At 40.4% G+C, this 27237-nt stretch overlaps 3 protein-coding genes across 3 annotated transcripts in view; 2 read left to right on the top strand and 1 right to left on the bottom strand.

The window, feature by feature from the left end:
* LOC129091902 (inositol-tetrakisphosphate 1-kinase-like) overlaps positions 1–4173 on the bottom strand; it is a gene marked incomplete in the record, with an annotated part of 7910 nt that extends 3737 nt beyond the window's left edge. Inside the window, 6 exon segments of the mRNA XM_054599588.1 lie at positions 94–134; positions 384–470; positions 557–674; positions 826–948; positions 3576–3600; positions 3938–4173. Coding sequence (XP_054455563.1) covers positions 94–134; positions 384–470; positions 557–674; positions 826–948; positions 3576–3600; positions 3938–4020 — 477 coding nt within the window.
* A 140-nt stretch (positions 4174–4313) lies between these two features.
* On the top strand, positions 4314–9373 carry LOC129090953 (proteasome subunit alpha type-6-like). The gene is made up of 7 exons (XM_054598353.1): positions 4314–4558; positions 5524–5618; positions 6083–6164; positions 6438–6593; positions 7452–7630; positions 7719–7813; positions 8782–9373. The coding sequence occupies exons 1-7, from the start codon at positions 4483–4485 to the stop codon at positions 8837–8839; spliced, it is 741 nt and encodes a 246-aa protein (XP_054454328.1). The 5' UTR covers positions 4314–4482; the 3' UTR covers positions 8840–9373.
* A 12876-nt stretch (positions 9374–22249) lies between these two features.
* LOC129094078 (homeobox protein otx5-A-like) lies at positions 22250–24585 on the top strand. The gene is made up of 3 exons (XM_054602098.1): positions 22250–22388; positions 23571–23722; positions 23947–24585. The coding sequence occupies exons 1-3, from the start codon at positions 22292–22294 to the stop codon at positions 24583–24585; spliced, it is 888 nt and encodes a 295-aa protein (XP_054458073.1). The 5' UTR covers positions 22250–22291.
* The last annotated feature ends 2652 nt before the right edge of the window (positions 24586–27237 follow it).

Below are 27237 nucleotides of genomic sequence, written 5' to 3'. Positions count from 1 at the left end.
ACCCACAAGGATAAATGCACAGACATTAAAAATGAACATGGGGGCAAAGAAAAACAACCCATGAGGTACAATGTTCAAGCAAACCCCACTCACCTCATGGGACAGGGAGCCGTGGGCCACTCTGGTTTTACAAACTGGGGAGATAAAGAGAAAGTGACTGTTGGTTATGCCATACTTTAAGAGGTTGAAACAAAAGGAAAGAAGGATGCTACTCTTAAATAATCCGACGAATACGTTAGTATGCTTTTAGCCTTCACTTGCAGACGGAAGGAAGCTGAGAGGTGGATACTTCACAGTTAATTTTAACGTTCTTAAGTTATTCAATTGAACATATAAGAACTCAATAAGTAAGGAAGTGAAAGGCAGATAGAGAGAGACTTGACCGAGAGGAAAGCTTAGGCTGTTGTTCAGCAAAGGCAGGTCACTGGAGCTGTGGATCTCTAGATAAGCAGGACTGCAGATGCGCCAGTCTGTTGGACAGGGGAGGCAAGATGTTAATAAATATCTACAAGCAAAGCAGAAAAACTACAATATACACCATGAAGCTGCACTTCACCTCGGAGTGAATTGTGCAGATTGTTCATGAGCTGGTAAGAGGCAAAGCGGTCTAGTAGCCGGGCCATGGCGGGCAGCGGGTCCAGAAGAACTGTGTCGGGATGAGTCGACACATAGCTCTGAAATGTAAAAGACGGACTGTTAAATCAACCTTTTTCCAGCATGAATGACTGATAAACTGCTCAATTACAAGCATGTAGCTGCATAAAAAACCCTCTCAAAAAGGTATCAGTGTGAGAAAAGCAAAAAAAACTAAAAACGCATCCTTACCTGGAAGTTGGCGAGGAGCTGCTGGGATTGGCTGTCGTGCTCCGCCTCCATGATGATATCAGACAGCTTGTGGACGATGATGTCGAAGGGGCCCTGGTGCACCAGTGGCTGAGTGAGGTCGATCTGAAGGACGAAAAAAACAATTTTACATCCTACAAACTGGATCTATCTAACTAGAATATGCCCCAAGATACTTTTGATATTGCTTCAATTTGGATGATGTTTGGAAAATGTATGAAAATAACGTACAGTACCAGTCAAACGTTTGGACACACCTTCTCATTCAACTACTTTGAAGAATGTAAAATATAAAACATATTCTGGTTTGTTGAGCATTTGTTTGTTTACCACATAATTCCATATGTGTTCCTTCATAGTTTGGATGTCTTCAATATTAATCTACAATGTAGAATAAAATAAAAATAAACAAAAACCATTGAATGAGAAGGTGTGTCCAAACTTTTGACTGGTACTGTATATATATAATAGATTATATGCTTCTGCATCATTTCAAATAGCAAACTTAATATAAGGTTCTTTCTTCCAATGTAGAAATTATACATTTTCTAACGTTTAGAAAAAAGTCAAAGAATATGGGGCGGCTGTGGTGTAGTGGAGAGCAAGGTAGTTCTCCAATCAGAGGGTCGGTGGTTCGATACCCGGCTTCGGCAAGACACTTAACCCCAAGTTGCTCCTGAAGGCTTGCCATCGGTGTGGACTGGATGATGAATGTTAGTTAGAGTCTGATGGTGGCACCTTGCATGGTAGCCTGTCATCAGTGTGTGAATGGGTGAATGATATGTAATATACTACTGATTGTAAGTCGCTTTGGATAAAAGCGTCTGCTAAATGACTGTAATGTAATGTAATGTAATATTCTATAATTAGGACTCTTGACTCTTTGTCTGTACTATAAAACAAAGGAAACACTGGCCTCTGGCATTACAGACGAGTCATAACAAGAAAAGCAGGTGTAACTACTAACACTGATTATAGCTTCATTCCACAGCAGGGCCCTGTGGCTGGTATTAAGAGCAGCATGATTATTATTAATTACACCTGTGCTTAATGAGTCAAGGTTTGTTCTGGGAGCTATATGTCTACTGTATGTACCTTATTGGTTTTGTGTTTATCACTAATGGCATATGACGGAATACATTCCTCCTTCAGTCATCTGAAAAGGAAGCTAGGGGTTAAGTGAAGTGGACTTTGAGACGATCACCGCCCACGTTCGACCAACCAGCCAGACCTGCCAAACCAAACACCACCAAACTGGTCAAGGGAGAAAAAGGAGGAGAGTCACAAGATGAGCTCACCAAGCTACGACCTAAGGCTACTCCACAGGCTACTCGCAGAAAAATAATACAGATAAAAGCAGCGGGAAGTCGGTGACTGTTGGCTCCATCATTCATCCCAGATCAAGCTGCTCTTGACGGGCAGACGGGACAAGAGGAGGTGGACTCTGTGTTCACATCATGATGCATGGTGCTCAAGTTGATGGACAATGTTCTCCTCATGTCGGCCATATTACCTGCCCTGAGAATTGTTATTGTTGCTGCTTTTTACATTCCAGTAATGTAGTACTATTTTTGTTTATCTTGTTTGTCCTGTTTTTGTTGTGTTACAAATGGGCCACAACCAAATTTCGTTCTGCATCCCTGTGTTGCATAATGACAAAAAAAATGATCCTTGAAACCTTGAATACATGAATGATTTCAGCATAAACCTCTAGGAAACTTAAGGAATTTTAATTTAAAGACCCTGTTTATGTTATCTTCTTGTATAAGTACTTGAATAGTGTGTTTCTCATTTCAGTTTAGGTCACCATGGAAACATTTTTAAAGACTTTCACCTAAGACGAGTTTAAAAGTCGTGTGGATGGCGTTGTTTTCACCTTGTGAGTCTATGTGTGTGTGTGTGTGTCATCAGGACTATGTAGCTCTGTGACTGTTGCAGGAGTGTCACAACCTTGCATGGTGCAATCATGAAACTTTAAGTGCGTACTTGAGATCAAAATAAAGGGAAAGTTCAAAGATGGGTGTGGTCCGGCAAAAGGGTTTCCCCCGGCTGTAGCGATCCCATTACAAAATTGACTTCATTTGACTATTTTTCGCCAATATTTGTGCCTGCTTGTTTGTAAAAGTCTCTCATGCTCCTGTGCAGATATTCACGTGTAATGAAATGTATCAGCAGTTATAACCAGGCAGCCATTGTTCACAGTTCTGCCCCAAACAGATTGTAGGAGGGGGGGGCTGCAGGTGGCGGTGACATGGATTACTAAAGTTGGGGACATCTGTACATGACGTGTGTGTGTGTGTGTGTGTGTGTGTGTGTGTGTGTGTGTGTGTGTGTGTGTGTGTGTGTGTGTGTGTGTGTATGAGGGTGCACAGTGTTCCCAATCTACTGCTGCTACTGTAATACTATACTGTTTAACCTCTACAATAAAAGTATTTGCATTTGTGTGTGTGTGTGTGTGTGTGTGTGTGTGTGTGTGTGTGTGTGTGTGTGTGTGTGTGTGTGTGTGTGTTCTGGAATCTAGTCAAAGAAAATCATGGGACAGACACCCAGCCGTCTTCACGTGCACACAGAGACATGTGAACACAAACTTATTCACAAAGACACACACCAACAGGATTAACAGTTCCTCTTTCTCATTTCCCACCAAACACTTGACCTTTAATCATGCCTGTATTATAAATCTTTAACATTATATTGATTCCATGTATATGTAGAGAAGAAAAAACACCTACCTCCACCAACTCCACCCCACGGCCCCTGCAAGAAATAAAAAAAAAACCCACTTAAATGTTTATATTGTAATAGACACAGGAGTACCTGAACAGGGTTGGCAATAAATGAGGATTGTCCTGAAGCAATAAAGCTAATCAATCATTCATGTTGATAAAGAATTGCACAACTGTTTGCACTAGATTATAGTGAGGCTGTAAGTACAACAATACTCTACTGTGTAAACTTCAAATAAATCAATATATTTATTATTTTGCTATGGATATCTATTCAGGGGCCCCACTATGAGACTCCATTCACTTTTTACCAGACAGACAATCAGCTCTAATTGAATTAAAAAGTCAAAAATCGGCCTTCAACTTACTCACAGTAGACAGCAAAGGCCTCCAGATCCATCCTCCTGCGTTTCTTATCGCTGAGACAGAAGCCAACTCTGCGGCCCGACATTTGAGTGTGTGTGACGGACAGAGAGAGAGAGAGAGAGAGAGAGGGATGTGTGGTGTCGGTGTCTGGCTGTTCTCCATTCAACCCTCCCCAACCCCTAATATTTATACACCATTTGAGTGTCTTCCAAGACGTTTCCAGTTCCACAGGTGGAAGAGAGAGAGAGGGAGGGAGGGAGGGAGGTAGAGAGGCCCAGTCTAACTGGTAAAGTCACTTGACTTCCTTATTTCAGCCATCCAATAATAGTAAGGCCGCACCCCCCACCCCCTACCTTTGTGAACTATAAGTGAAAGTGAAAGTAAAACTTCTCTCTGGGAAGTAACTCCATTATTGTGCAGTAGCTGCTAAAGCATGCTGTTTTCTTATCAACTCACCTTCTAAAATACAACAAAAATCTGATTATTCAGGAGGATAGAAGTGTGAAGTTCATCTGAGGTCATCACCAGGAGAAGAAAGGAAAAGAAAATGTCCAGAGGAACAAACGCAGGTTTCGACCGACACATCACCATATTCTCCCCGGAGGGCCGCCTCTACCAAGTCGGTAAGAGAGTCTGATTGCACTTGGCACTGTCTATATTATTACAAACAATAGTTAATGTTACTGTTACTTATAGGCTGCTGACAACAAAGCATATGCTAATGAAGAGAAAGTTATTAACCAATCAACATTTGCATCCAATTATTCTTTTTTTTTATATATTTAGTTTAAACCTAGGGACTGATCGGTGAAGCCAATCAATAAAACCAACAAAAGAAGAAAAGAAAAGAAGCATATATGTGACATTATTAAACATAATTAACAGTTGGTTAGTTAGTTAGTTGGTTAATTAAAAAAGATGCTCTATCTATCCGCTTTAGTAGAAAAGGTCCCTACTTCTCACTGTAAACATCTAAAACAAGAGTTTAAGGGTTCAACCGCTCATTTCAACTCGTCTTCAACACAGCATGATGGTCATTTATTACATTTTGGTTCCATTTAGATTAAAATAGACGATAAAGAAGTGATTGAAAGGCCTTTCTGTGTTTTTTTTATTATTTTAAAAGTTAATTGTAACCGCTTTGGTTGCCTTAAAATATCTTATTCCTGCGTCTTGGTCCATCATCCCATATAATTTCCGGTTGCAGAAACCAAGATGGCGGCGGCCAAAATCCCCAACTCGAAAGCTTTAGAACAAAATGGCAGTTGAGAAACTCGGGTGTTCTCGATTACTACGTTTATTTTTTTGTTAATTTTTAATACCCTACACTACGCCATTTTAAAGTAAAACTCAACTTTGCATATGATTTAACAGATTAAAGTATGTTAAATTCTGTTTTGTTCATTAGTTGTCGTGGTTACCTTGTTCTTCAAGTGTACTTAACGCTAATGAGTTTTTTTGGGGAGAGGGATAAAACATGCAGTTCTCCTCTGATGAACTGGATATCTAATCCTGCACTGTTACATTAAAAACCTTCTATTCTATTTTTCATTTTTTCATTCAATGTGTCACATGTGCTGTCACGCAGAGTATGCCTTCAAAGCCATCTCCCAGAGTGGGTTGACATCTGTTGGGATCCGGGGGACAGACAGTGTTGTGGTGATCACACAGAAGAAAATACCTGTGAGATATTACACACACACACACACACACACACACACACACACACACACACACACACACACACACACACACACACACACACTCACACACTTGGATGATGATGATCGGAGTTCAAGCTAAGCAGCGAAGCCTCACAGGAGTCGTGACTCCAGCTTGTTGCTGACTTGACAGTGAAGTAAAAGAACAAGACGCTGCCGTAAAAACAAATGCCAGTTCTCACATTACCAAGCCAGAGACTACTTTTATTTTGGCAGGACAAAGTAAAAGTTGTCTTTTGTCCATTCACTGTCAATTTCAATGTCTAGAAATCATATTCAGGGATAGTCCTATCTGATCATAATATGTTTTTTTTATGTAAATGCAGCATCAATATTTTCACATCCAACAGTACATTGAGACATTTTGGCATAATGTTATTTTATTATGAAGTTGGATGTGACACTCTGTCTTTTCACTGACTGCAGGACAAGCTGCTGGACTCTTCCACTGTGACCAACGTGTTCAAACTCACCCCTCGCATTGGCTGTGTGATGACTGGGCACGGCGGTATGTATCACTGTTCAAGTAGCTGTAATACTTTGATATAATGATCATGAACAAATTTGACCATGATTAAGTTTCATTTCACATCAGAATCAATCAATCAATCAATCAAATTCCTTAAATTAGGATGCTTAACAAATGGTAGACATAGTGTAATATACAGTTTATGGGGCATTAGTCTTGGTGACATTTTTGATTGTTTACGGTGATTATGTCTGGAAGATCATTTAATATTAATCAAACGGACACTGATGCCTCCTCTTCGGTTTTCTGCAGGGGACAGTCGCTCCCAGGTTCACCGGGCTCGAGCGGAAGCAGGAGAGTGGAAATATAAGTTTGGTTATGACATCATGGCAGACATGTTGTGTCGCAGGTTGGCGGAAATCTCCCAGGTCTACACACAAAACGCCGAAATGAGGCCTCTTGGCTGCTGTGAGTTGGGGGTCTTGATTTTTGCCTCTTCATACTGCTCTTTGTCCTGAACTCACTCTTTTTAGTTCAGTCCAATTTTTTTTTATCAGCAATACAATCGTTCATATAGTCACAGGTGGGAAATACCCAGTACATCTGTTCCAGTTTTCTACTGAACATTTCCATCAATATCTTGCCTCACCGTGATAGCGGCTGCTCTGAATTCATTGTTATGATTGTTCCCTCCCAAAATCTCACAAGTCTATCCACTGTGCTATTTAAATAAAGCAAAAAAGTGGTCAAGGGGCTGAGAGATCAAACCAAAGCCACTTCAATCGCTGTCAGCTTCAACAAACATGATGACAGCTGGCTGAATAAGCTTGGAAAATAGCAATATATATTAATACATTATTATTATTATTATTATTTCATGACGTAGATTAGTTCTAAACCGTTGATTCTTTCTGAGAATAGACTTGAATAATTACACTTCCTGTAAGTCGCTTTGGATAAAAGCGTCTGCTAAATGACTGTAATGTAATGTAATGCTGATTTAAAAAAGTACCCAACATTTTTTGCCATTTTCAACCATAAAATGCAGATTTTTATATATTTGGTGAAAAATGTCCACATTAACACGAGCATTAACCTGTTTAATCATGGTACAGTGATATATATTTAGTTTATATCATAAAAAGCATATTTAAATGTGCAGTTACCTTTAATATATAATCCCATTTGAGTGTAAGAGCTTGCAAGGGATCATTGAAAAATGTCTGAATATACAGTAAATTCTCATAATCCAAGAGACGTCTTCCTTAAAATTATGTGAATTTCTTTCACTCGCCTTCTTTCATCCTCCTCTTCCGCTCTCTGCAGGTATGATCATGGCGGCCATCGACCCCCAGCAGGGTCCTGTCCTGTATAAGTGTGACCCCGCAGGTTACTACTGTGGCTTCAGAGCCACAGCAGTCGGGGCCAAGCAGACGGAGGCCAACAGCTACCTGGAGAAGAAACTGAAGAAAAAGCCAGAGCTGACCCACGACAGGGCCGTACAGGTAGAGTGACACCTCGTTAAACTGAGTGTTTCTGAGGCTTCTACGTGTTTGAGTATACTATATCAACTTACATTTTCCTTCTTTCCAGATGGCTATAACATGTCTGTCCTCTGTCCTGTCCTTGGACTTCAAGGCCAGTGAGCTGGAGATTGGTGTGGTCACCAAGGAGAAACCTAAGTTCAGGTAACTTCACTGAGACCTACTGTGTATTTATTTAAAGGTACAGTGTGAAGCATTTAGGGGGGTCTGTCGACAGAAATGGAATATAATATAATACAAATGTTTTGTTGTGTACAATCACCTGAAAATAAGAATTGTTGTGTTTTTGGTATCTGGCTAGTAATGAGCCAGAATGGACAAACCAAACACTGGCTGTAGATAGAATTCATGTTTTTGCGTCGGCCACTGTAGTTCTCCTACACTGTTGGCACGCTGGAGAAGTTTCTGTTAGTTGCAATCTGCAACCTCACCATTAAATGCAGCCAAATCCTACACACTGGCCCTTTAAGATAAGACTTTGTAATTGTATCAAATAGCCAGGAGTTGTATAATGGATTTACTCTGATATGATGAACACCATGACTGGAAAAACAAGTAGAGTGCATTATCTGTTAGGAAATGTATTATTAGTAATACCCCTTGAAATGTACCATCTCGTTTACCAGGGGGTCCTTAACACATTTAAAAAAACATTTAACAAAATAAAAAATAAAAACAACATAAATAATCACCCAAAATGTGATATAAAAAATGTATTAATAAGCCATACAAAGTCAGAAGGTTATACTCAAACAGAGCATGAAAATGGATAATTCTTTCATAGGTTATAGAAAAGCATTAATGTCAGTAATAGCATTATGTAAGAAAGTCATTAGACATAATTATAGAGATGTCATTATGGACATGCACAACTTATCCTATTGTAAGAAGACAGCGCAGAAAACAGGTGGAAAGATGATATGGATCGAATATTTAGTGTTATTAAAATGCAGACAAATTATTTTTGGTTGTTTTTAAGTTATTCCCTTTGAAGTAGGATTTTTTAAATTATTATCTGCTTTGCATCTTTCACTGTTCAGTCCTTGCTTTGTTTTAATCCTTCTGGTTATTATTCCAATTTTCATTTTTCGTTCCCTCCTCCTCTCCTGTAGGATGCTGTTGGAGGAAGAGATTGAAGCCCACCTGGTTGCCATAGCAGAGCGGGAGTAAAGGTGCCCTCACAAACTTCAGACCACGATCCAACATAGTGTTTTTTATTTTTAGTGTGCTTTTTTTTGGACCGTTTTAGCAGCACTGTTAGCAACAGTCTTAAAATAAAAATGCACACCTGTGTGTCCAGGAAGGTTAATCATGCACACCTGGAGGAGCAACTCTGTTATTAAAGATTGATAAATGTTTGATCCTAGTCATTCACCAGACATTTCAAGTGGGCCGTTTTAAAAAAAACAACAACACAAAAATAATGCAATGTTCAATTTCTAGCACATGAAACACAAGCAAAACATTCCACCATAATACTCTGCAACATATCTCCATGTTTGAAATACAAATGTTTCTGGATCCTAGTTATTTTGTATGACTTTAGCTGGTTTTGTTTGGATGTGTACAGAATCTTTTTCACACTTATTTACTGTATGTTTATAACACCAGCCTTGTTGTCTTCTCCACATTTGCAATAAAAGAAACATCCATCAGACTCATTGTCAACCCCTTTAAAACAACAGTTATAATAAAATAGAACTGAAAAGAAGAATAGAAACACTGTCTGGTTTTGCTTTAAATTTAAAAGTTGATAAATGGTGTCAGCTTTTATTACTAAAATAGATTTATTTCTATTCAAGTTTATTTCCCAAAGTTTAACGAGTATCCTGATTAAACAAAATTCCCCTTGTTGAACAGCAGGTGGCGTCAGTGAGGTGACAGCGTTACCTGAGGTTGACTGGTAGAAGGTCAGTTCATTCATCGAGGGTGTAAAAAGACGGCACTAAATATACAAGTTACTCCAACAAACGATATTGTAGATTTGGAAACAAGTCGACGTGGGCTAAGCAGTGCATTCACTGATGATCACACAGGGATAAATAACAAATACTCTCGCAGGAAGTGAGATGAACATCACAGATGTCATTGTGTCCTGTTATTTTAGCAGCAATGATAGTAATGGTGCAATATTTAGATTACACTGAAATTCAAACGGCACGTCCACATTGAGTTCATTCTTCCCTCTATCGATGACACTGAGATACTCCACATGGCCACTAGATGGCACTGTTGTGTCTCTAACTCTAACTATTACAGAAGAGAAATCAGCGAGGTTCTGAGTGTACTTTTCTATTTGAGGAAACCTATTTTGACTCTTGGAAACAATTATACACCAGTCTTCGGTGATTGCGTGTGTGTCGGACACACAATCCTGGCATGAGATCTTGTTATGTGTGCCTCCGTGCATGTGTGTGTGTGTGTGTGTGTGTGTGTGTGTGTGTGTGTGTGTGTGTGTGTGTGTGTCTGTTGCCGAGTTTCCACAACAGTGACCCAATAATACCCCTGTGGATACGGATCAACGTCCTGTTCAATTACCGGATGTCACCTGCAATGTGAATGCCGGAGCATTTCTGTTTGCACACACTGATATAGACAATAACAGAGAGACAATCATTCAGATTTTTACTTTATTAAAAGTAGAAGGTGGCACGTTGAAGGAAAAAACTGTGGATTTACAGAATTTAAATACCTTTACAGGGTTGACATATGAAAAAAAACTACACAATATTATTACAATATTCCTTATTTAACACCAACAAAACTTTTATTATTCTCACTTACCTGCATGGCATTATGTAAATTAGAGCCTTTTTGTATATCCTATTTGTTATAGTGGAGGTAAATCTGAAAGATTGCACAGGATTCATTGCATTAAACTTAAAAGAATTACTGCACACTTAGTATCTAAGTGAGACACACAATATAGTCATGCATGGTGTAATTCTGCAGATAGATCACCATTTTAAAAGGACAATGTTGTAGGATAACTCACAATAAAAGACTCATCTGTCACAATCACTCACTTCTTGGACAGAGAGGAGTGATAGTTAAAGAGTGGATGCTCTGTTTGTTGGCAGACACAATTAGGATTTAGGCTGAGAGGCTTGTGTCCGTAAGAGAATCAAAAATCCTCGCTAGTCTCTTTAAAGCTACATGTGCGAGACGGCCCTCAGTTACATTGATCTGCCTCTTAACTTAATTCTAATTTACAAGAGTTTCTTGAGTTGCACTGCAGTTAACGCCAATGAGAGATGACATTACTATGAATCAAATACATGCACAGATTGTATTTGTTTTCAGCTTTTTCTACGGAGACAAAGGGGATATTGGTAAATGCAAAACACCTTAAAAGGCCTTTAAAATACCACAAACGAGATTTGGAAAGGAGGTCTGTGTTCTAACTGGTGCTTTGGAAGATGCACGTCTCATGTTTGTATCTTCATCCTCATGTCTGGCTCTGCGTTCACGTGATAACCTGGGAGAACACACAAAAACAAAAGAAGAGAATCACAGTTAGGACCAAGAGGCATCCTCTTTGCAAAAAGAGCACAAAAAGAAAAACAGGAAAAGAGAACCAGACAGTTCAGATTTGTTTACTGTAATCGTCATGTAAGCCACAGCAATCAGTGCAACATGTCATGATGTGCATGTAGGGAGGCTTGTACATGTGTGAAATGTTTCACTAGCTGGCTCTTAGATGCTTCCTGTCTCTCATCCACATTCATGACCCAACTGACCTCTGCACCTTACAGGGTTGCAGGCTTTTACATCAAATATCAGACAGTAGTCCATGGTTGTCTAAAACTTTGTCCCCTTTTTTCAGAAGAACAGAAATGGTCTTGCACACACTTTGCCACATTTATCATATGAAGTAAATGCAATGAAAACAGGTTTGTGCACACGAAATTTACATATCGTCTACTCTCAGTTTATATATGGTTTATTTGCACATCCAGCAACGTTAGAATCAGAATCAGAAGCTGTTTATTGCCGAGTACGATTAATTGGTGCGTAACAGTAAATAACAAACACAATGTGCAATAATAAAGACATCATTTGAAAATAGAAATATGACAATATGCAATAAAATATGGTAAACCAATGAACTAAGAAGAGTATATGTTAAAGCAAGTTTATTATATTATTAAAGTGTCATTTGGAGTCGTTTGTCCGTCCACCAGATAGATGTAAGTCCAATATTCGCTTGCTTTTATCTACATTTTTGGTCCTGAAATGCTATATGCTCCACTATATAGTTGCTAAATCTGTCTCTTTGAAATTTTGGTGCTGATCAGGAAATGTTCAGTGAGTTTTTACAGTTTTTTAGCTTAAAATCGCTTCTGAAAATGACACTTTGAAAGCTGTGAGAGTGAAACGAAACAGTAAAGTTGTGGGACGGACATGAGCTGAAACTTTCTCTGAAGCGCCATAAAGCTGCAGATTCGGGTGATATTTCTCTTTTTGTTCGTCACTTTGATTATAGACGCTTTAAATTCTGCAGTAGAAGTTCTATTTTCTCCGTTTTGGCTCCTGATTACATATTGTTGTTTTTGTAAAACAATATTCTGTCAGCATTAATCGGACCTGAGTGTTTTTCAGCCATTTAATTTTTTCCTTTTTTCTGCTCCTCTACCTGCTCTCGCTTCACCTCGACCACCACTCCCACCTGTTCACCTCCTCCTCGCCCCAAAGTCCTCTGACTCCCACTCCCCACATTCTCCTTCCTCTCCGCCATCACCCCCTTCCTCCCTCCCTCCCTCCCTCCCTCCCCCCCTGTTAGGAAATATTGACCCTGTGGCTGGTGTCACCTGGTACTGGGTATGCCTGCCACGCTGAATGGGCCCAGGGCATCGGGTAGCCGGGCTGTATGTGTGTTTGTGTGTGTGTGTGTGTGTGTGTGTGTGTGATTGTGTGCGTGTTGGGTCACGGCGTGGGGATTATGTGTGTGTGAGTGATTGAGGGTGACAGCGGCGCTAGCATTAGGGGCCCTGTGGCAGATTTCGTGGGCCTGTTTTAGACACACTAAGCTGGATTTACCAGCAGCAGTGTGTCAGCAGCGATGCAGCCCGCCTGGACCTCCTACAGAACACACGCACACACACGAGTACACACACACACACACACGGTGGCCCACGTCACCTCTGACCCCACCTATCTACCTGCAACCAGTCCGACATCCCATCATCCCTTTCTCTCTGTGTGTTTTTTCTATCAATCATTTACTGGATAACTGTTAAAAAATGTCTTCCTGCTGTAATATTTTTAATTTCTTTTAGTTTGTTTTCACACTACAGTAAATAAGGAACAATGGACGCTGTGGTGCATGCAGACTACTGTAGCATGCACTAAGCATCACAAACCCTCGACCCCAAAACAAATATAAGCGCCCCAGTCAGCGAAGAACTTTGCACAGAATCCTATTTTGATGGAATATCAGTGGATTCCCTTAACGGGCAGCAAAGCAAATCAAAGCGCAGCTCACTTTGGTGTGCATTTATGTAAATCTTCACCGTCAAAAGGTCTGAACGTTGCAAGCTTTTGAAGAGGCACTGACAAGAGAAGGGTCAAAAAAGAGGAAATACATCCTTTAAGCTAATAGTTAAATACTAATCGGGCAAAGTCAAATTGAAATGCAAAAGCTTTGCAGTGTAGCATGTACTTGTATTTGTTTTTGAATGTGCTTTGCTTCTGGTTTAGCGAGTTAGCATGCTAACAGGCTCTAAAGCTAATATGCAAAACTATTGTACATTTTTTGCCAGTTTTACAAGCAATGGAACGTGTTTGATATGATTTAAGTTTCCTCAAAAGCATCTAAAAATCACCTTTTCTGCATCTGACTGTTCATCCTTAGCTTAACTAACAGTGATGTTGCATGCTGGGAGTGCTGTTGTACATGTGTGGTCGATCTGTGTGTGTTAACTCAGAGGGTATGTGAGGCCACTGAGGCCCCCCCGCATGTCCACACACACATGTACCAATGCTTGATCGTGTGTGTCTTTGTGTGACTTGTGCACACTTTTGTCCGACTCTGTGTGTGTGTGTGTGTGTGTGTGTGTGTGTGTGTGTGTGTGTGTGTGTGTGTGTGTGTGTGTGTGTGTGTTTGTGCGTGCACCACAGTGTGTGTGTGCGCTCCTCTGCTCCCAGATCTCTGTTACAGCCCGTCCATTGTGAAGGAGAGTGTTGAGCAAGATGCTGACCCACCGGCGGGTCCTAATCAGACGCATTCCTCGGGATTAAAACGGCCAATTAACAATAAGAGGGCCATTGTGGCCCCGTCTCCTTGTGCGTCACAGTTAAAAGGTTTTGTGTGTGTGTACGTGTCGCAAGTGGGCGCGTGTGTGACTCGTATTTGTGTGTGCGAGGGCATGTGCTTTTTTTTTTTTTTGTGTGTGCAAGGTGCTTTTTGTCTTTTAAAAAAGAACTCTTTGTGATATTTCTAACGAGCTGTTGCACTGCTCTGGTTTGAAATGAGCATGCACGCTGTGGTTCTTTAAAAAAAGATGACATTTTTTAATTGTGTGCAATTTAAAACAAACTTATAGGTGTATAATAGAGTGAGAGATTGTGCATTATGGGTGCTGCATGCCAAATAGTTGCTGCCAGTCACAAGATGTGTTTGACAGCGTTCCTAATGATGCAAGCTAATCCAGGGTTTGTTCGGGCACCTGGCCTCGATTACACAGCACTGCACATACAAATGATTACTATTCCATCTATTCTATCTATTTGTGTGCGTCTGCTGCTGTTGATGTAGTGTATGCATATATGTGTGCATTAATAGCATCTTCAATAACCATGCATGTGTGTGTGCGTGTGTGTGTGTGTGTGTGTGTGTGTGTGTGTGTAGGATGGGTATATGCACCAGTGTGGCACGTGTCGGAGTGTGGCAGAGGATTAGCGAGGCTCAGGGCCTGTTGCTCCACTTCCATGATTACTACTGTCTACTGCCATATGGGGTGGTGGGGGTGCAGGTGGGGGGCGGGTGTGGGTGGGTGGTTGTGTAAGGGGGGTCAAGCTACTGTACCAAGCTACACACACACAGACACACACACACACACACACACACACAAATAGTCTTTCATAAAGAAGTGCATATCAAACCACGCATGAATGCACATATGAGCTTTGTTTTAACAAGTTGAACAGTGTGTGTGTGTGTGTGTGTGTGTGTGTGTGTGTGTGTGTGTGTGTGTGTGTGTGTGTGTGTGTGTGTGTGTGTGTGTGTGCACCTTGTCCACCTACCTGCCTAAGTGCTGAAAAACATGAACTGCCATACATTTTAAATTATTTTATGAAACACTGTCCATTTTCATATTTTAAATCTCTATTTATTTTGTTTTAAATCTGTGGTTTTGACTTCATTTATAACCTGATAAAAAAAATGGTTTTCTTATGAATTCTAATAACAAAGTATTATTAATAAGCATTGAATAATTATTTAACTATAAAGAAAAGTAGCCTCATAAATAAACGATTAGCAGCAGCTAAACAATACAGATGTATTGCTGCAATTGAAAATGGCCATCGAGCTGCATTTTGTTACAGTAAAAAACTGATGCATGCTCTTTTATGGAGGTTTATTATGTACAGAAACATTTAATGCACTATAAGTATTACAATAAAACATTTCATTTGGACTGATGACACTGGCTAAAGAAATACAACTGAAATTGCTCATCTCATCTAATTACGAGTGTATGAGTATGAGGGCATGAACAGGTGTTAACCTGCTAAAACCCCAGACAGCGGCCAAGGAGGGGGGTAAATGATGACAGCGAACACACACACACACACACACACACACACACACGCACACACACATGCACACACGCACACACACACACACCACCTGCTGCTGTCTGCGGTGGATTAGAGATCTGTCTACTAGCAGAAGACAGCAGGACACACACATGCAGGCAGCGGGGGGTCCACTGTCTGAAATTGATCAAGATGCTGAGGCCAGACATTATTTACAGATGAACTCATCATCACAGACACGATGCAAGGGCAGCTGGGAAATTTGTTACAATAACAGAGAAAGATGTGACTTGAGTTTTTAATTATCCGGTGCTCAGCTGGTTAAAACACCTCATACGGGGAAATATCTACTGACTACGAGCTATTCTATTCTTAAAACAATCGTCCTCCTGTCTGATCCAAGACCCTAAAGGGATTTGACCAAACACTGTTGGTGGTCAGTTTGCTGGTAATTTAAAGCTGCATGTTTTTTACTCTGAGTTGATAAAAGCTTGAAGTGTGAACAAAAAAAAACATGTAATTTAACAGATGAATTAATTAAAACACTGGCATGGGTTTGATTTTTTTCTCACAGACATTAATAATTATAATTAATTAAGAAAAAGCATAAATGTGGGAAAATTTGGTTTTAACTTAATAAAAATAAAAAAGTACTTTTTTTGCAGTCATTTCAACTAACTTCCATAATCAATACATGCAGGATAACTGGTAGAAAAAGTCTTGGCAATGCACAGGTCAAAAGGTTTGTGCATATAAAAAAATGATGATCATAAAAATGATAAACATACCTGTTTTTAGTTCTGTAATTTGCACTACACTATTAATGTGAAATGAAGAAGCTAAATTGAGTGCTAGCAAACTAAACAAACGCTACCGGTCTATGTCTGTACAAAACCCTGTAGGTTATATATTTATACATGCATACTTTATATAGTATGTACACTCTTTATATAGAAAGTAAACTGGTCCACTTATGTAGTTCATCATTATATAAGCGACTACAGCCGGAGTTTATCTTTAGCTTCGCCCTCTGCTGACTGCTGACGACCCAAGTCCTGCACTAAATGGACACACACACACACACACACACACACACATGCTCCTGCACACATATATACATATATACACTTATACAAACACTAATGGTATGTAATGGCGGTCCAACAGCAGGGCCCTTTAATGTAACCTGCGTGGGACCTTCATGTCTTTGTGTGTCTGTAGATGGAGTAGAGGAGTGCTGTGCAGAGAGACACATGGTCTGGTCTGGACTCACGCAGAGTAATCCTCACATCACTTTAATGACTCTGACCTCGATACACACACACACACACACACACACACACACACACACACACACACGCACGCACACACGCAGTTTTTAGCTATTTGAGAATAAAGACAGTCCCAGAAATGTCACAAATATTTAAAAACACAGAATCGAACAAATCCGTGTTGTAAAATAATTAATAATTGAACATAAAACGACAAAATCGAGACAGAATTCACAGCAGGACGTTTTGTAAAACTCAGACTAGGTCTCCCCCAATGCCCCTCCCATACTCCCCCTCCCTCCCCCCCCCCCCTTCCCCATCTGCCTCTCTCTCTCTCTCTCTCTCTCACTTCTTCCACTTTTTTTCTGTTTTATCGTCACGCTCCTCATCTCTTCCTTCCATCCGGTCCTCAACTTTCAACACAGTTTCCTCCACGAACAATTTGTCCTTCTATCAGATTCCTCACAGAAAACACCACATGCTTTTTTTCTCCTGTCACTCACTCGGCCTTTCCATCACACACACACACACATCACTGTGGCCCTCTCCGTCAGCCATCCCGTCCCCTTAATGCCTCCGTTACCTTATCAATAGCGATCAATCGGCCCCCCTGAGCTGCAGGTCCGGTTCTCCGTTCCCCCCGGTGCAGCGAGCTCTCGGTTCTCTCCGTTCACCCTTCCTCTGTCAATCTGGCCACAAACCCCTCTTTCCTCCCTTTATCCCGAGGTAAGATACTTACTTTTCAGATAAAGCATATTATGATAAATCGGCTGAACTCTGTGCGTGTGTGTGTGTGTGTGTGTGTGTGTGTGTGTGTGTGTGTAGCTGTCACACATACACACAAACACTGTAAGCACACAGTGTGCACACACAGACAAAAATACAGTGTGTGTCTGTGTTTGTGTGTGTATCGAACAACATGATGTCAGAGGTACTTAACAGCTGGAAAAGTGTTTATTTAAAGCGTGTGTGTGTGTGTGTGTGTGTGTGTGTGTGTGTGTAGGTTTTGGGTCTTTTGGGACGTGATGGTTGTTGGGTTTATGTCATGTCATAATCATTTAATAATGGAGACACGCACACAAACGATTAGAAGCTTTTTCCTCTTTTCATGTTTCCATCCTAAATGTCACACACGCACACACACACACACACACAGCAGATTGGAATCAAATGCATGTAACAAAAAGGCTGGTTCACCAAGGAGCATTCTGGGAAAAGTTTCCTTTCATTACTCTCAGAATTCTGTGAAACTCAATAGAAGAAAAAAAACATAGGCCTCTAGTTGTTATTAATAAAAAAAAAGGCCCAGAAGACTTCATCAAAAATGATGATTGTGTTGACGTCTGAGTCGAACTTCATTTCAATTTCAATTCAAAATCCTTTTTTTCATTTTTAAATCTGGCGGAGCGGTTGAGCAGCTGATTTAAAAGTAAAACACGCTGATGAAACATTTGGGAACACACATTTATGCGAACACGCACTTTCCACATGTTTCCCTTTTTTCACATTAATTGTCAGAGTTTGCTCTCGGCCTCTTTTGAAGCACAGGCTCTGCTAATGAAACAGGACGAGAAAGAACGGAGCATATGGACGAATGTTCTCCAACAGCAGAGGGATGGAATAAGTTCAGGTCAACGAGGGGAATAAAAGAGTTTGGAGAAAATTAAAACTAAATGAAAAATACAATGGCTGTGTTTGCCTTTGGGGACGTGTATGCGTGCTTGTTTCTAAATGGGATATTTATGAAATGCTGTGTGTGTGTTTGTGTGTGTGTGTGTGTGTGTGTGTGTGTGTGTATGTGTGTGTGTATGTGTGTGTGTATGTGTGTGTGTGTGTAGGAGTATAGATTAGATGGACTAAGCCTCTTATGTGCTGGTTGTCCTTAATTTGTGTCTGCTCCGGGTCCTAGTGCGTCCGAACCACCAGCACAGAGACATTTCCACACAAACAATCAGCAACAATAAAATACATATAGCCTTGATCTTAAAGTGCATTAATATATACAGTACTTAGGCTTTGCTTATATAAATATGTGTATTTTAGAAACCCACAAGATTAAACTTTTGTAACTAAACAAAAAAAAAAATTAATAAAACTAGCAAAACAAATGAAGTTAGAGTTGTCTCATGAAAAGCCATTTATGATCATAAAATATAAATTAAAGATTAGACAAACTAATGAACTCATCATTTATGCAATCTGTATCGTGTGTGACTGGTTTATTCCACTTGGTAAAGTGAAATTACAATATCTCTATGGGAATTTAGAGTCTAACTTAAATTGATATTTGCACAGTGGGCCTATCCAAAAAATTTATTATTAATTATTAATCACGTTCATTTTAAAAGGATTGGAAAGTTACTGAAAAGCAACATCCCCATCCTTTTTTCCACTTAATATTTTACATTGTAAAATATTTTAAGAGCCATATAGAGAACCACAGATTCATGTATCATTTTTTTTTTTAATTGGTGCACAAACGCCATCGTTAAAGGCCTCTTGTAAGCTATTTATTTAAACGTAACAAAGTGGATTTCTCCTTGCTTATTGTAGTCAATGCATTGGGCTAAATACTTGTTAGGTTTTTAGGGCTATATATCTTAAGGTTTCTTGTATTATTGTCCTTGTAGACTCTTATTAAATAAAGCTAAAAAGGCTGCCACTGATTTTAGAAAACTGACCTAAAAGTCTATTTAAAACAAAAAGCTGTGCATCATTATGGCCTATAGCTAAGGTTAAAAAACACATACACACAGTATGTGTAAAGATTGTAAAGCCCTCTGAGGCAAATATGTGATTTTGGGCTGTACAAAATAAATTGAACTGAAGTTTATTTTTTTATTCCAGCCTTTTCAAATTTAGATACACAACATATACACACCACAGAACTCATTACATAGTAGCTACAGTGCATGAAAAGATGTTTAATTCAATGCAGAACACATTTCTCAATGGGTGGAGTTGAAACATGCATCAGTCTGAGGAAGCAGGTGCGCGACGTGTGCGCGTGCACGTCTGTGCTGCGCGCAAAGTCGCGCGCACTGAGGCATATCTGAGGTCTCTCTCTCAGGTTTTTTCCTCTCTCTCTCTCTTTCTCTCTCTCTCTCTCTCTCTCTCTCTCTTTTCTGTTAGTTGGAGGTCTCGAGACATTCTTGTGGACTCCCCACAGTTAGCTCGAGCCACAACAACAAAACAATAACAAACAAACAAACAAACAAACAAACAAACAAACAGAGCATACCTGGATGTGATCTCCAGGTGAGGTGTCCACTGGAGATGGAAGGTATCCAAACACACACACACACACACACACACACACACACACACACACACACACACACACACACACACACACACACACACACACACACACTCACCTCAGCAGGTGGAGACACACTTTATTGGAGATATAGAAACGTTCAAACACGCCGCTAAAGTCTCTCTGTCGCTCTGTGTTGTGTCTTTATATCTCCGCTTTGGCTTTACAGAGCTGGATAAACCCCTTATACAGTTTGGACTGTAGCTACATGGGTCTGTGTGTGTGTGTGTGTGTGTGTGTGTGTGTGTGTGTGTGTGTGTGTGTGTGTGTGTGTGTGTGTGTGTGTGTGTGTGTGTGTGTGGATTTTAAACTATAAGAAATCCGATTCAATTAACAAGCGCAGAGAATCGGCTTTGGACACTGTGAAATTGTCTCGCAGTGGAGGATGGCACAGGACAGACTAACAGAGAGAGAGAGAGAGAGAGACAGAGAGAGAGAGAGAGAGAGAGAGGAGACACGACTCAGAGGGTGGAAACAAACCTACACACACAGAAAAACGAGGCATCTGAGAGAAATAATCATAATAAAACCATAATAACGATATTACCCCTAGAAATATGTAAATGACTATAGAAAAGTATGGCTAAAATACAACATGTTTTATAGGCCAAAGCCTTATTAAAGTGTATAATGTGTCCTTTCTCAAATGATTTCAATAAATAATTAAACCATTTAACATTTTAATTTAGTGAACTATGACCTATTCCTGTTTTATTTTAAGTATAAAGTATAAATAAAAGGATACATTTTCCAGTAAAACAAATGATATGAAGCCTAAGTTTGATATCAAATGTCTATTACCCTACATTTCTAAACTTACACATCAAGAATATCCAGCAACACATTATGTAAATCCACCATTCACCACTGATACAAGGCAGAACATTATGCTGATTAATATTATTATTATTATTGACTGTAGTGAATGGACGGATAGAAATGGGCCGGAGGGAGCATGTTGGGGATCAGAAGGGGATTTAAAAGCAGAACAACGTGGTCTTTGTGCTGCTTTTTAATCCGGCCTGTGTACCCCCCTTCTCCGCCTCTCGGCTGCTCTACCTCGGCCTCCACACTCTGGCCTGGGTCGCCAAATTATTGTAGGAGGCCAATTTAGCAAATGGTTCATAACAATAAGAAACAAAAAAATGTCCTTTTATTGGAATAGAATCGCAAAGATACTCTTATATTTCATGATTGAATGAGGTATAGGCCTACACGTGTAAAGTGTTTTTTTATGAACAAGAACAAACACTTCTTAATTCATTTCTTTCTTTCTTTACATTTATAGCATTTATCAAATACATCTTAAGAATATTAAATATATGTAGGCTATCAACAGGTGTCAGATACAAGATGCTGGATCATAGCCTGAAAAAGTTTCAACAAAATTTAAATATAACATACAAATCAAATAAACCCTCCATATTTAGCACTACATGCCCAACATGAATACATAATGACAAAGTGTGTGTGTGTGTGTGTGTGTGTGTGTGTGTGTGTGTGTGTGTGTGTGTGTGTGTGTGTGTGTGTGTGTGTGTGTGCATGAGGGCGGCCTATAGAGAGAGAGAGAGAGAGAGAGAGAGAGAGAGGGAGGGCTCTGGGTGTCTACTTGGGTAAGAAGTTACTTCTAATTAGCCAGCCTCTTCTTGCTCGCCTCACTTGTCCACTGTGCAGATCCAGATCCTCTCCTCAGGGACCAGGTACCGCAAAGGGGCCCATCAGCTTATCCAGCAGCCCACTAGACCGGAACCCAGACGGCCGTGGACCTTCTTCTGCCTTTTTGGCACCGGTCACCTGGAGACATCCGACAATTACGCACGACTTGGATCGAGAAAACTACATTTTTTTTTTTTGTTAGTTAGCCTTTATCAATTCTGATGTGGTGTCTGCATTTATAGTCTTGCAAGTTTTGGTTCTAATCTTGTAAGAGGAATCATAAAATACACATCCAGTGTCAATTCAGAGGTGCTTGTTTTTACGACAGGTGTCTGAACCCACAGGTGCCTGGCTCAACAGCACTAAGTCAGACTACAAAGACAGCAAAGGACAAGGCCAGCAAGGAAACCACAAAAACAACAACTTAGTGACAAACAACCCAAAGAAAAACAGAGAGGGAGGGAGATAAAAAGAGAGAGAGAGAGAGAGAGAGAGAGAGAGAGAGAGAGAGAGAGAGACACCCCCTGGAGACTAGCTAGGAGACCCGGCCCCCGGCCTGAGAGAAGGAGAGAGAGAGTGAGGTAGTGAGGGAGTGTTTTAAAGCCAGCAGGAGGCATGATGTCCTACATTAAGCAACCCCATTACGCCGTGAACGGGTTAACGCTGTCCGGCCCGGGCATGGATCTGCTCCACTCAGCCGTGGGATACCCCAGTAAGTAAAGTCTTTTTTTTATTTTTTATTTTTTATTTTTTAATAATTCAAAAGCTGTTTTGTTTTAATTGTAGTTTCAATTGGAAAAAAAAATGCAGTTATTGAAAGAATTCACAGTAAAATGGTGCGTAAAAGAAATGACAAATTCACATGGATGTAATTATTTAAACATATCTGCAAGGTTATGCTTTTATGAGTATGACTAGATGTCTGATTTCTTCAGCCCAGCAGAACATGTGTTCACTTGACCTATAAATTCTGCGGATTATAGAGTCAAAAAACAATAAAAAAACGTGTGTGAATGGAAACGCAGCCTGTTTCTCACACCGACTTAACACCGAAATAGACTCCAAGCTGTTGCTCTTATCACTTAACCTATTTCACATTGTGCTTTATGTTGTGCCATTGTGATGCTGTTAGTTTAGTCATGAACGAACTCTTTCTTATGTTGTTTGGATGTACACGATCAGCATCTGTCATCGAGAGAGGAGAGTTTTGGCACCGCTGACAGAAGGCGTGTTACAAAGCTTGGCCTTCTTTTTGCAGATTAAAGTTAAGACCATTTATTCAAAATTCACAATACATACTTTGGAGTGACTTTTCGTTTGTTCACTTTGAATATTTCGATTCAAACAGCCTGAGTCATGACGGATGAAACCTTAACACCTGTTAAACTATTTTATTCGATCTAATAAAAAAAGTATATAAGAGATAATAAAGATAATATTTTACTCAACATTGCGTTTCTTCTGAAATGTAACGAGAGGCCAATATAGTCAGACTACAATTTATTAAACCTCATCCGTTATTTTGCAAGACATCGAGGCCATACTATAAAAAACTACATTCTCGTGCATTAATATTTGTAATAATCAAGTAAATCAAATAATTTTCTTGATTCATAAGCTTAATAATATTTTGTGGCGTTTCTTGTTAAAATAGGCAACCTTGTGTTATGAATTAATTTAATTTAAATGCCTGTTTTATATTAAAATGTGGTGCTACAATCTATCAAACTGTTGAATGGTGATATTTGTTTCATTTAACAGTTAAATGTTTGAACCAACACACAATAGGCCTTTTGTTGCTGATTTTTTTTTTTTAAAACGAACATTAAAAAAAACGCATAATATCAATAATGATCATCATAATAACGATTTTTTCTTCTTCTTCTCTTGTTAGACACTCCGCGTAAACAGCGTCGGGAGCGCACCACCTTCACGCGCGCACAGCTGGACATCCTCGAGGCTCTGTTCGCCAAAACGCGCTACCCAGACATCTTCATGAGGGAGGAGGTGGCCCTGAAGATCAACCTGCCGGAGTCCAGAGTCCAGGTGAGACATTACAAACAATAATCATATGTTTTATTTGTGTATTAGGCTTTAATTCATGTCATAACTCACTTTAATGTAACATATAAATCACTACTGGCTGCTGAAAGAAAGAAACATGAGAAAGGTTTCCTCACAATACCAGTTTTTGCAGTTTGACTATCTTAAGCACTGGATTTGATGATGATTATTGATTATCTAACTGATGCACCCCTGTCATCCTCCAGGTCTGGTTCAAGAACCGTCGTGCAAAGTGCCGCCAGCAGCAGCAGCAGAGCACGGGTCAGTCCAAACCTCGGCCCCCTAAGAAGAAGGCATCTCCGGCTCGTGATGCCAACTCCGAGGCCAGTGCCAACACCGCCAACGGAGCCTACAGTCCTCAGCCGCCTCCTCCGGGCACCTCCATCACCCCCAGCTCCAGCTCTGCCAGTGCCACGGTGTCCATCTGGAGCCCGGCCTCCATCTCCCCGCTGCCGGACCCCCTGTCCGTCTCCGGCACCCCCTGCATGCAGCGGGCCTCCGCCTACCCCATGACCTACACCCAGGCCCCGGCCTACAGCCAGAGCTACGGGGGCTCTTCCTCCTACTTCACGGGTCTGGACTGCAGCTCCTACCTGTCCCCCATGCACCCTCAGCTGTCGGGCACCGGGGGCGCCCTGAGCCCCATCACGGCCTCCTCGATGGGGGGGCCCCTCAGCCAGTCCCCGGCCTCGCTCTCCTCCCAGGGCTACACGGCCGCCTCGCTGGGCTTCGGAGCCGTCGACTGTCTAGACTACAAGGACCAAGCTGCCTGGAAGCTCAATTTCAATGCCACTGACTGTCTGGACTACAAGGACCAGAACTCCTGGAAGTTCCAGGTCTTGTAAATAACACGTAGGAAGTTGGGGATAGGGGGGGAGAAATCAGAGTAGGGCGAAGTAACCCCAGATTGGTGTGTTTGTAGAAGAAGGAGGAGACGTTGGGACACTGAAATCAATCAATCATATCAGCTGAAGAACTAATCAGCTGACGTTAAAGTCTCCATTTTTGCTGTTTCATGAAAAATATGTGTGGAAATAAACTGATCCGTTGATTCTTGGCTTGTTGATTGTAACAAAGAGATGAGAGTTAGTGTTTCTAAGTGAATCAACAGCCTTCAAATCAACTAACAGCTGTGTACGATATCTGTACACTAAAATATAATTATTGAGAAGGAACAACAGCTTTAATTCTCTATAGCTCAGTGGTGTTTGTTGTGATTTAAATACAGTATTACTGATGAGAGGATCATTTAAAGAGAACATGCATTAAAGGGGCATCCTTTTGATGACTCAGTAGTTTTTGGTATTGAAACTTTGTCCGTCTCATTCAGAAACTGCTTCACTGGTCTCCACTTGGACCAGCAGAGCTTCAACAGTTTCATTGACCTCTGAGTTTACGGCATAGACAGCCTTGAAATCGGCGTTTAAAAAAGCACACAGATCGACTAGAGCCAAAGCTCATGTTCATTTCTTCCTCCTAGACTTTGTCTTGTATTTTCTGTGACGTATTTTCTTTTCTTTTTTTTAATGTAAAGCTGCTTTTTCATCAGCCAGCTGACTCAAAAAGGCCACGATTTTAAATTCCATGTTTAAAAATAAAATAAAAAGTTTAAGCAGACGGACGGCGATGATTCCCAGTAGCCTTTGCATGATACCGACCCTCTGCGGCCTGTCTGTGTGTGTGTGTGTGTGTGTGTGTGTGTGTGTGTGTGTGTGTGTGTGTGTGTGTGTGTGTGTGTGTGTGTGTGTGTGTGTGTGTGTGTGTGTGTGTGTGTGTGTGTACACGCGGGGGTGGGTGGATGGAGTCCGGTCACCGGAGTGACTGCAGTACAAACCTGTTGCCTTTGAGCATGGTTGAAAATCATTAGCGGAGTGGCTCGTGCATTGTTAGTTCTAATAGGATCACTTCCAGACAATTTGTGCAACAATGGTCGCATTGTGGCAGCCGAGTACTTTCCCCAACCTCTCCCCCCACACCCCCCACATCCCACACTCCCCCCACTCCATCCCACAGTGTTTGCATGAGGTTAGCAGATTGTTGAAGCAGTTCTTGAATCGACAAATGACTTTGATATAAACTGTGTAGCTGATAAACTGCTCCAGAGAAAGAGAACTGGAACATGGCCGCCATTCAGCCCCCCTTTCCCTCCCCCTCCCTCCCCCTTTGCACAGAGAGTTTGGTGCCTATCTCAAGTCCCACCTGTAAAGATGTGATGGGTACCACTTTATGTGTTTGATGTATCGTTTGATCTTTTTTTTTTGTATTAGACTTAAACATTATAATGTTACTTTAAAAAAAAAAAAATTGTGAATTCGTTAAAGTAAAAATTGTGGTAATTTGTTTTTGAAGTTGATATTATTATCAGTATTATTACTATCATCATTAATATTATGTCTTCAGTCGACATGGGCGTTGCTAATATACTTTTTTCGTTGTTGTTCTTTTGTAAATATTAAAACTTGAAAATGCAATCATGTCTGGTTGTTACGCCGGCGCTCCACCCAACAGAATCTCTCTTTTTTCTTAATTTCTAGAAAACTGCCAACTTTTTATTTTTTCTGTTTCTTCTTATTCTTCTTCTTCTTCTTTTTTTTTCAAACTCAGGGGTTTATCCAATAAAAGTAGCAGTATTAGGATACAATGCTGTTCATGCTTCTTAATAATTTACTGTACTTTTGTTTTTTTTCTTTTACATTACTTTAATCTTCTCTGCTTATTTTTCTGACATGAATTATTTTGTATATTTCATTCGTCTCCTGTGTTTCGACCAGTCTCACCACTACCATGCTAGATGATGTTTCTGAGACATTAAACGACTTCATTAAAACTCTGCGGTCATTGTGTTTATTAATGTCACTGTATTTGATGGTTTAATTACTGAATTTAGTGTGTAAGCGTTGAATCAAGGTAGGTGGTTATCCTTCTCTTTGGGGTTACAATAGATGAAGAGAGTCTGATGTCCACAGAGTGAAGATTGGGACTCAGTTTCTGAGAGCGTCCCGCTAATCCATACAAGAGGTTGAGTGTGTATAAGGCGGACATGAGAGGGAGCAGGACAGAGAGGACAGCAAACAGATTAGAACTAACAATAATACTGAGTCCCCAAACTGAAGTACCACAGAGGGGCCGATTATTTTGGATTTAATGTTTCTGTGTGTTCCTGCCACCGATGGGCCAGAAGGTCAGGACCACGGTGGGTTGTGGTGAGTGAACAGGATGAAAGGTTTTAGGGACGTTACTAGCTCGTAGTGTGTTGAAATGCATAATATCTTGAACACAATATACGTAGTAGAGGACATTGTTAAACATGATGAATGGTCCGACCCACCATACAATACACTTGATATCTCTATTTCATGAGTGAATTGATAGCCATTTACTTTTGTAAAAACATTTGTTTTCCCCCAGCTATGGAAACCCATTTTCCACAACTGTGTTGAAAAAAAGAACCAGTAAGTCATGTTAATGAGAAAGTATTTCATAATTATGACTTAGCA

Source organism: Anoplopoma fimbria, chromosome 1, assembly GCF_027596085.1.
Source record: "Anoplopoma fimbria isolate UVic2021 breed Golden Eagle Sablefish chromosome 1, Afim_UVic_2022, whole genome shotgun sequence".
NCBI lineage: Eukaryota > Metazoa > Chordata > Actinopteri > Perciformes > Anoplopomatidae > Anoplopoma > Anoplopoma fimbria.
This window is presented reverse-complemented; position numbering and strand designations above follow the sequence as displayed.

What these genes read in the sequence shown, in the direction of transcription:
- LOC129090953 (XM_054598353.1), top strand. Translation starts at nt 4,483, where the DNA reads ATGTCCAGAGGAACAAACGCAGGTTTCGACCGACACATCACCATATTC. An exon ending in TCACACAGAAGAAAATACCT is followed by an intron (nt 5,619 to 6,082) that starts GTGAGATATTAC and finishes CACTGACTGCAG; the next exon opens with GACAAGCTGCTGGACTCTTC. An exon ending in AATGAGGCCTCTTGGCTGCT is followed by an intron (nt 6,594 to 7,451) that starts GTGAGTTGGGGG and finishes CGCTCTCTGCAG; the next exon opens with GTATGATCATGGCGGCCATC.
- LOC129094078 (XM_054602098.1), top strand. Translation starts at nt 22,292, where the DNA reads ATGATGTCCTACATTAAGCAACCCCATTACGCCGTGAACGGGTTAACG. An exon ending in CTCAGCCGTGGGATACCCCA is followed by an intron (nt 22,389 to 23,570) that starts GTAAGTAAAGTC and finishes TTCTCTTGTTAG; the next exon opens with ACACTCCGCGTAAACAGCGT. An exon ending in TGCCGGAGTCCAGAGTCCAG is followed by an intron (nt 23,723 to 23,946) that starts GTGAGACATTAC and finishes GTCATCCTCCAG; the next exon opens with GTCTGGTTCAAGAACCGTCG.